The sequence below is a fragment of the Cebus imitator genome, unplaced genomic scaffold (assembly GCF_001604975.1).
Source record: "Cebus imitator isolate Cc_AM_T3 unplaced genomic scaffold, Cebus_imitator-1.0 Scaffold729, whole genome shotgun sequence".
NCBI classification, from domain to species: domain Eukaryota; kingdom Metazoa; phylum Chordata; class Mammalia; order Primates; family Cebidae; genus Cebus; species Cebus imitator.
Genome location: NW_016108044.1, coordinates 293,248 through 302,683, shown reverse-complemented (window position 1 = coordinate 302,683; position 9,436 = coordinate 293,248). Strand labels below are relative to the sequence as shown.

The following is a 9,436-nucleotide window of genomic DNA, read 5'->3' as shown; positions in this document are numbered from 1 at the left end:
AGAGTGAGATACTGTCTCAAAAAAAAAAAACAAAAACAAACAAAAAAAGATAAAACTGTTTCCAGGAAACTGAGGCATGGAGAGGCGAGGTGCCTTACCAACTATCACACAGCACTTACTAAGTGGCACACCTGGAGTTTGAGCCCAGGTGTGCTGCCTTCTTCCTATCAGGCCATACCTGGCCAGAGACAGGAAGAGACCGGAGGAGGCAGTGTGGGTGGGGGCAGGCCCAGTGGGGTCCCACAGGCTATGTGAACTGCTGACCTGGCAGCAGGTGTGAGGAGGCCTGGCCATCTGGGTCAGGCTGGGTGATGCTGGGCCCCTCCCAAAGCAATCATGGCTCCACCTGCTTCTGCCACACCCAGAGCTGAGGCCTGGCTCAGGGCCTTACCTGGGTGACAGGGGCCCTCAGTAACCTCTTGCCTCTTTGCTAGTTCTCTTCCCAGAAGGAGATTAGAATGGCTCCTGGGGCTGGAGGATGCAGGGTGTTGACAGGTGGAGACATCTGGGGTTGGAGGACTAGGTGGGCCACGAGTCTGGGTAGTCCCTGGGCATTTTTTTCTTTTATTGAGACAGAGTCTCACTGTTGCCCAGGCTGGAGTGCAGTGGTGCAACCTCTGCCTTCCAGGTTCAAGAAATCCTCCCACCATAGCGTCCTGAGTAGCTGGGTCTTACAGGTGTGCACAACCACACCTGGCTAATTTTTGTATTTTTAGTAGAGACAGGGTTTCACCATGTTGGCCAAGCTGGTCTCGAACTCCTGACCTCAGGTGACCCACCCGCCTCAGCCTCCCAAAGTACTGGATTACAGGAGTTAGCCACCGCACCCAGCTAATTTTTGTATTTTGAGTAGTTTTTGTATTTTTTTGGTGTGTAATTTTTGCATTTTTTTGTATTTTTAGTAGTTCCACCATGTTGGCCAGGCTGGTCTTGAACTTCTGACCTCAGGTGATCTACTCGTCTTAGTCTGTCTCCCAAAGTGCTGGGATTCCAGGCATGAGCCACCATGCCCAGCTCCCTGGGCACCTCTGATGTCACCAGACACATGGACCATGGGTACGGGGTAAGCTTGCAGCTTTAGAGATAGATAGAGATAGATAGAGACAGAGATAGAGATAGAGACAGAGATAGCTGTAGGTGTGGATATAGAGATAGAGATCTATATTTAGTATCAGTGTGTCTGTGTTCGGGCCATGGGGACACTCACCAGGCCCCAGGGCACAGGATGTCTGTCTAGGTTAGGGGGCCTCCAGCGCCCCAGGCTGGAAGCGTGCTGTCTCCTGGAAGATGAGCTCCTTCAGCCGCTCCTTGGGTAGGTCGTCCAGCTCCATGTCGAAGGTGAAGGGCTCCTCGGCCACTGGCTGGGGTGGCAGAGACGGCAAGGCTCAGGCCTGGCGTGGGGAATGCCCACTTGCTCCCTTGCCCCCAGCCCCGCTGCTGCTAGGCGCTGGCCCACCTCATCTGTTGGGTCATAGTACTGCTCCAGGTAGGGGTGGGCCAGCGCTTCCTCCACTGTGATCCGTTTGTTGGGGTTAAAGGTTAACATCCGGTCCAGCAGGTCAAGGGCTATGGAAGGGCAGGAGTCAGGGGTCACACGGAAGGCTGGAGGAGCTCCCAGAAGCATCGCTTTGCTTCTCCATGCCCAGGGCCTGTCTCGTCTGGTGGCTGCTGGGCTCACGCACCCTCCACGGCTCCCAGGGTTTATCCCACACCCGCCCCCACGTCTCTCATACCTTTGGAGTCCGATTTAGGGAAAAGCTTGGCCCAGGCCACCTTGGTCTTGGAGGGCAGAGACTGTAGGTAGTTTCGGGCCTTCATGTTGATGATACAATTCAGGTCCTCCTGGGATGGGGAGCCCAGGATGCCTGTGGATAAGGAGGTGACTTGGTAAATGATCACCTCCTCCTTTCTGGGAACAGAACAGGCAAGAGGGCAAGAACAAGACCCCCAAGCCCAGCAACCCATGCCAATCTCTTAGTCACCTCCTGGTCATTAGCATGGAGGTGCAGAGCAAGGGGCTGGGTTCAGGCAGACCAAGGCTCAAATTGTAGGTCTGGTGTCTCCTTAGGTGTAGGACTTAGCCTTGCTTTTCCCATTTATCCAGTGGGGATAATATCTATACCTCGTTGAGGTACTAGGGGATGCTGGAGGCACCCTGTACGTGGTGATGATATCCCTGACTTGGACTCTCAAGAAATGTCACCTAGGAAAAGCTAATTATCCCCCACTCAGTCAGCCAGGACTCCCTCACCCAGAATGTGGTTAAGCTGATCCAGGTAGTGCTTGCCAGGGAAGATGGGCCGGTTGGAGAGCATCTCAGCCAGAATGCAGCCCACAGACCAGATGTCGATGGACTTGGTATAGCCCTGGGAGAAAGGAGGAAGTGATGGGCTCCCAGGACAGCCTCAAGAGGGTCCTGCTGTCTGCGCCAGGTCACCACCCCAAGCTCAATCCAACACCATGCAGAAGGCAGAGGCCTGGAGGGCTCCACTCTCAGCTTCCTTGCAAAGCCCAAGGCCCAGAGGGTGGAATGGGGGTCAGTGCCTGGCTCAGAGGTAGCTCCAGAGCTTCCTGGGACCTGGCCCCTTCCCTTCAGGAGTGGGCAGCCCCTCCTACCTTGGAGTTCAGCATGATCTCTGGGGCCCGGTACCAGCGTGTAGCCACATACTCCGTCAGGAAGCCAGTGTGGTCGTGCTCAGGATCAGCAATCCGGGCCAGGCCGAAATCGCAGATCTGGAATCAGACCCAGCTGCTAAGCTCGGTGCTCAAGGCCTCCGCAGCCCAAGCAGTCACTCCCCTTTGTCTTTGCTTCTGCTGTTCCCCTGGCTTGCAATGTTCTCCTGCCCATGGCTTCCATTGGTCACCTGGAAGCCCCAGACCCTGGGGGAGGAGGAGACAGGTGCCCAACCCTCTGACCTTAAGGTCGCAGGTGGTGTTGATGAGCAGGTTGGAGGGCTTTAGATCCCGGTGGAGGACATTGGCGGAGTGGATATACTTGAGGCCCCGCAGGATCTGGTAGAGGAAGTAGCAGATGTGGTCATTGCTCAGCTGCTGGCTTTTAAGCAACTTGTACAGGTCAGTCTCCATTAGGTCCTGCACAATGTAGCTGAGGATGGTTCCGGAGACCCCCGGGCAAGGGGCAGTGGGAGGCACTTGGTTAAGGAAAACAGGCTCTGAAGGCAAGGCTGCACACCTCCTCCAGCCAGGGCCCCTGGGGCTCAATAGAACTTCCAACCTGCACCACCAGCTGGGCAAGCTGCCGTCATCACCCAGCAGCAGGGCTCTGAGCCTCTGTCGCATCGCAGCGGCTGGGCCTGAGCAAAAGGCTTCATTTCTGTGGCCTCAGTTTCTCTACCGGGAAAATGGGGATACTAATAAACTATGGGAGGCAGGAGAACCTCACAGTTAAGAGCAGCAACTGGGGCTGGGCGCGGTGGCTCACGCCTCTAATCCCAGTACTTTGGGAGGCTGATGCGGGAGGATTGCTTGAGGCCAGGAGTTTGAGACCAGCCTGGGCAACATGGCACAACCCCGTCTCTACTAAAAATTCCAAAATTAACCGGGTGCGGTGGCATGTGCCTGTAATCCCAGCTACTCAGGAGGCTGAGGCATAAGAATCACTTGAACTCGGGAGGCGGGGGTTGCAATGAGCTGAGATCTTGCCATTGCACTCCAGCCGGGGTGACAGAGTGAGACTCTGTGTCAAAAATAAATAAATTAATTTAAAAAAATAAAAAGAAGGCCGGGCGCGGTGGCTCAAGCCTGTAATCCCAGCACTGTGGGAGGCTGAGGCGGGTGGATCACGAGGTCAAGAGATCGAGACCATCCTGGTCAACATGGTGAAACCCCGTCTCTACTAAAAATACAAAAAAATCAGCTGGTCATGGTGGCGCGTGCCTGTAATCCCAGCGACTCAGGAGGTTGAGGCAGGAGAATTGCCTGAACCCAGGAGGCGGAGGTTGCGGTGAGCCGAGATCGCGCCATTGCACTCCAGCCTGGGTTACAAAGAGCGAAACTCCGTCTCAAAAAAAAAAAATAAATAAAAAATAAAAATAAAACTACAAGAAGAGCAACAACGCTGGAGTTAACCTATGGATGTGTGAAATCCTCTCTCTACTACTCACTGGCTTTAAGATCTCAATTTGTCTGTGCCTCATCTTTCTCAGCTAGTATGTTGGGGAAATCATGTTTTTTGTTTGTTTATTTGCTTTTTTCTTTTTTGTGGAGATGGACTCCTGCTATGTGCTCAGGCAGGTCTTGAACTCCTCAGTTCAAGAGTTCCTTCTGCCTCAGCTGGAAATTACAGGTGCAAGCATGAAATAATGGTTCTTTCAAGGGTGGCTGTGAAGACTAGATGAGGTGGTGCATGTAAAGCTGTCAGCCCAGTGCCTGGCAAGTTGTGAGTGCTGAAGAAACATGAACTATTATTACCAATATCAATGCCTGAGTCACATGGACGCTGAGGGAGTTAAATAAGATAATGTATGAGCACCATCTGGCATGCAATAGATGTTTGCTTAAAAATAAATGCCTGCCTTATGGGAATGGTTTGTGCAAGAAAAACGAGGAGACACTCCCAACAGCACACTCCCACTCAAAGAAGAGTACTTGGCCATACCTCAGAAGATGGAGGAGTAAAATGTCTTTTTCTATTTGAAGCTAAAACAAAGACTGTGAGTAAATAAATAAATAAATAAATCCACAAATGTCTTTGGCTTGTGTCTGGAAAAATAAGTAAGGGCTATCTTTTAGAATCTGCCTTGAGGCCAGGCGTGGTGGCTCATGCCTGTAATCCAGTACTTTGGGAGGCCAAGGTGGGTTGGTGATCTGAGGTCAGGAGTTCGAGGCCAGCCTGCCAACATGGTGAAATCTCTACTAAAAATATAAAATTAGCAAGGTGTGGTGGTGCACACCTATAGTCCCAGTTATTTGGAAGGCTGAGGCAGAACTGCTTGAGCCTGGGAAGTGGTGGTTGCAGTGATCCGAGATCTAGCCACTTCACTCCAGCCTGGGCAACAGAGGGGGGAAAAAAAAAGAGTCTGCCTTGAAGGAGTCTTCAGAGAACATCTGGACCAGCCCTGCTGTTTTAGAGCTGGGGAGACCCAGCGAGACGCAGTGACTTGCTTCAGATGACAGTGAGCTAGGGGTGAACGTGGAGATTTCCTGTTCACAGTTTGTGGTGGGGGCTATGGACACCAGAGTACAAATCCCCTCTCTTGAGTGGAGAGTGATTGGGTGGGGCAGGGAAGAGGTGACAGGTGTCACAAATTGCTAACAAAAGAGCCAGGCAGGAAGTGGATAGCAAACCAGGAAAGCAATATCAGGGGAGGACGACCAAGGCTAGGCTGTCCCCTCCCTGGGCAAAGTGCAAGTCCACAGGTGATTAGGGTGCTGCTTGGAGTGAGAAGTCCTAAAGGAAGGACAAATTCCCCTCTGGAGGAGGGGAGGAGGAGACAGCAACAGAAACACTTGATTTTAGGTTTTCTGGGCCTTAGCTTCCTCATTTTTTTCAATTTTTTTGAGGCAGGATCATGCTCTGTCCCCCAGGCTGGAGTACAATAGCACAATCAGAGCCCACTGCAGCCTCTAACTCCTGAGCTCAAGCCATTATCCTGCCTCAGCCTCCCAAGCAGCTGGGACTACAGTCATGCACCACCAAACCTGGTTAATTTTAAAATTTTCTGTAGAGATGGGATCTCACTATGCTGCCCAGGCTGGTCTTAAACTCCTGGTCCCCAGCAATCTTCCAGTCTTGGCTTCCCAAAGTGTTGGGACTACAGACGTGAGCCATTGCGCTCCACCCCTCATCTTTGAAATGGAGCTGAAGGCTGGGCACGGTGGCTCACACCTATAATCCCAGCACTTTGGGAGGCCGAGGCGGGTGGATCACGAGGTCAAGAGACCAAGACCATCCTGTTCAAAATGGTGAAACCCCATCTCTACTAAAAATACAAAAATTAGCTGGGCATGGTGGCGCGCGCCTGTAGTCCCAGCTGCTTGGGAGGCTGAGGCAGGAGAATTGCTTGAACCCAGGACGCAGAAGTTGCGGTGAGCCGAGATCGAGCCATTGCACTCCAGCCTGGGTAACAAGAGTGAAACTCTGTCTCAAAAAAAAAGAAATGGAGCTGAAAAACCCATCTCATAGCTGGAAGGTGTAATAGCAAAAAATAAATAAAGCATTGGGCATACATAGTACCTGACCCACAGTAGGCCCTCAAGAAAGGTAGTTTTTTTGTTTTTTTTGAGACAGAGTCTTGCTCTGTCACCCAGTCTGAGATGTAATGGCATGATCTTGGCTCACTGTCCGCCTCCTGGGTTCAAGTGATTCTCCTACCCCTGCCTCCAGAGTAGCTCGCCCAGCTTTTTTTTTTTTTTTTTTTTTTTTTTGTATTTTTAGTAGAGATGGGGTTTTACGATATTACCATGTTGGCCAGGCTGGTCTCCAACTCCTGACCTCAAGTAATCCACCCGCCTCAGCCTCCCAAAGTGCTGGGATTACAGGCGTGAGCCACTGCACCCAGCCGACAGCTTTCTTTCTCCCTGTCTCCCTTCCAGTCTGGGGAAGGAGAAAAGAGAGGAAAGAATCGTCCATTTGTTATCAAGAAGTGACTGTGGGCTGTGCCCGGGTCATGTCTCAGAACTGCAGATGTCAGAAGACAACACTCCCATAGAGACCATCCTGCCCAGCTCTCCCCCTGGGGCACAAAGCAGAGAACCAACTTGCTCAAGGCCATACTGCCCGGCTGCCACAGGCCTGGATTCATCAGAGGCCTCCAAGTCCTGTTACACTGTGGCCTCTCCTCTGCAGAAAAGTTTATTTTACTGGGTTTTTTTTTGGAGGGTGGTGGGGAAGATGGAAACAGAACGCAAGCAATGGTTCCCCAGCCCAGCTCGGAGGCCGTGAAGGCCAAGGTGAAGGATACACATCCCTCATGGCTTCCAGGGTGGACGCCCGAAGAATGTCTCGGATGCCGATGACATTCTCATGGCGAAAGCGCAGCAGGATCTGGATCTCCCGGAGCGTGCGCTGGCAGTAGGTCTGATGCTCGAAGGGGCTGATCTTCTTGATGGCCACTCGAGTCTTGCGCACGTGGTCATAGGCCGAGCTGAGGGGACCAGAGAGAGGCTGCTGCTGTGGCCTTACAAAGTGGGAGTCCAGGCCTGGTGGCCCCACCCAGGCCTTGGCAGGGAGGGGAGGGAGCAGGAGCTGGCTCTGGCCAATTCATAAACAATGCTGGTTCCTTCCTGCTGTGGAGGCCTGGGATCTCTAGAGAGAAAGCTGGGGACCAGCCAGGCGCCCCTTCGGTGACTTTACAAACAGAGGAAGAGACTGACCGCTCACTGACTTCCCCTCTCCTCAATCCCCTTCCATTCTACTGGCCCTGAACGCTTCGCCCCACTTTCCAGGAAAGGCTCCTTAACCCAAGACAGGTCCAGGGGTACAGATGCTGGGGCCACACCATGGGGCAAACACAGTGGGAAAGCGGCAGCCAGGGGAGGGGCAGGAGGGAATGGACAGGGCAGGGGTGGGTCCCAGAGTGAGGGACCCAGGCAGCCGGGCTGTCCCAGAGCACACGGAGGGGCGGGGGGCACTCACAGACCCCTCCCAAAACATGCAGGTGGCACTCCTCGCCCCCTCATCCCTCACTGAGCCCTTGGCGGTGGCGGGAAGGGGGCGCCAAAACCCTGCCACACCCTGATCTCTGTTCTTCTCCCCCAGGCTTCCTAGCACTGCCTCACTGGGAATCCAAGACACCCTTTCCCCCAGAACGACCCTCCACTGTCTCTTCACTAAGGATGTCGCCTCTCCAAGAGTACTCATCCTCTGGGCCTCGCCCCGTGTCTCTAGGGTCCCCGCGGTCCCCCACATGCACTCAGATGCCCCTCCCGTCATTACGGAGTGGTGGACTCAAAGCTCCAAACCCCCTCCCCTGAGGACGTAGGCAGCGCCCCCTCCCCCAGAAAGCATTCAGGGGCCCCCTCCCTGGGACGCTCCCGATCGTCCCGAGTCCCCTGCCTCCTCGGGACGCTCCGCGTCTCCTCGTCCCGGAAAGCGCTCGGCGCCTCCCCCTCCTCTCTCACGAAGCCCCCTCCCCCGAGGGCGCCCCCTCCCCCGGAACGCCCCCTCACCTGACCATGCCGTAAGCGCCCTCGCCGATGTACTGCAGCTGCGTGTAGCGCGGGCCCACGTCGAACGGCTGCCCCTTCACCATTTCCACTTCCCCGGGGACCCCCGGGCCGACCCCCTCGGCTCTCCGGGGCTCCCCGCCCCCGCCCCCCTGAGCCGCCGCCGCCGCCATCTCCACTCCTCCCCTCCCGCCGCCCTCCTCCCCCCAGCGGCCCCGCCCGAGGCCCCGCCCCTTCCCGCCCGCCAGTCACCCGCGGGGCCGCGCGCGCCAGGCCCCGCCCCCGCCCCGCCCCACCCCCGCGCGCCCCCGGGCCCGGGGCGGTCACGTGAGCAGCCCTGCGCGCGCCCGCCCTTCCAGCCCCAGGTGCCGGGGCCTAGGATCCCTGCGGGCTCCGTGGCCTCCAGGCCACTGGGAGGCTCGGCAGCGCCGCGTCAGAGACCGTCTTCACCCTCTCCTCGATGATGAAGCGGTCAGCGCGTGACCTCCCAGAGCCAGCCAGCCAATGTGTGCGGGAGCCCACCAGAACCCGGGCCTGGGATCACCCTAGATCAAAAAAATGTTGGAATAAATGAACCAAATTTTACAGATCGGGAATCTGAGAGTTGGGTTAACTAACTTGGGTAAGGTCCCTAGTAATGACAGAGCTGAGACTCAAAATGATGTCTTTTGACACAGAGGCTCTTTATAATTCCATGCCTTTCAAAATCCTAGACTGTTTTTTTCTTTTAGAGACAGGGTCTCGCTCTGTCGTCCAGGCTGGAGCGCAGTGGTGCAATCATAACTCACTGCAGCCTCAACCTTCTTGGGGTCAAGCGATCCTCCAACCTCAGCCTGGGACTACGAATGGACGCCACCATGCCCTGCTAATTAAAAAAAATTTTTGGGTCGGGCATGGTGGCTCACGCCTGTAATCCCAGCACTTTGAGAGGCCGAGTTGGGCGGATAACTTGAGGTCAGGAGTTTCAAACCAGCCTGGCCAACGTGGTGAAACCCCGTGTCTACGAAACATACAAAAATTAGTGGGGCGTGGTGGTGGGCGCCTGTAATCCCAGCTACTCGGGAGGTGGAGGCAGGAGAATTGCTTGAACCCAGGAGGCGGAGGTTTGCAGCAGCGAGCCAAGATCGCCCACTGCACTCCAGCCTGGGTGACAGAGCAAGATGCCATCTCAAAAAAAAGAAAAGAAGGCCGGGCGCGGTGGCTCAAGCCTGTAATCCCAGCACTTTGGGAGGGCGAGGCGGGTGGATCACGAGGTCAAGAGATCGAGACCATCCTGGTCAACATGGTGAAACCCCGTCTCTACTAAAAA

At 54.9% G+C, this 9,436-nt stretch overlaps 1 protein-coding gene and 1 pseudogene across 1 annotated transcript in view; both read right to left on the bottom strand.

The window, feature by feature from the left end:
* The window catches only part of MAPK3 (mitogen-activated protein kinase 3), a 9,487-nt gene extending 1,087 nt beyond the window's left edge, over positions 1-8,400 (bottom strand). The window contains exons 1-8 of the mRNA XM_017519200.1: positions 8,131-8,400; positions 6,924-7,106; positions 2,917-3,106; positions 2,617-2,733; positions 2,252-2,366; positions 1,734-1,865; positions 1,457-1,566; positions 1,208-1,361 (exon numbers count right to left, since the gene is read on the bottom strand). Coding sequence (XP_017374689.1) covers positions 1,239-1,361; positions 1,457-1,566; positions 1,734-1,865; positions 2,252-2,366; positions 2,617-2,733; positions 2,917-3,106; positions 6,924-7,106; positions 8,131-8,300 — 1,140 coding nt within the window. The 5' untranslated portion in view covers positions 8,301-8,400 and the 3' untranslated portion in view covers positions 1,208-1,238. The remainder of the gene's footprint in view (positions 1-1,207; positions 1,362-1,456; positions 1,567-1,733; positions 1,866-2,251; positions 2,367-2,616; positions 2,734-2,916; positions 3,107-6,923; positions 7,107-8,130) is intronic.
* A 102-nt stretch (positions 8,401-8,502) lies between these two features.
* The window catches only part of LOC108296627, a 17,672-nt pseudogene continuing 16,738 nt past the window's right edge, over positions 8,503-9,436 (bottom strand).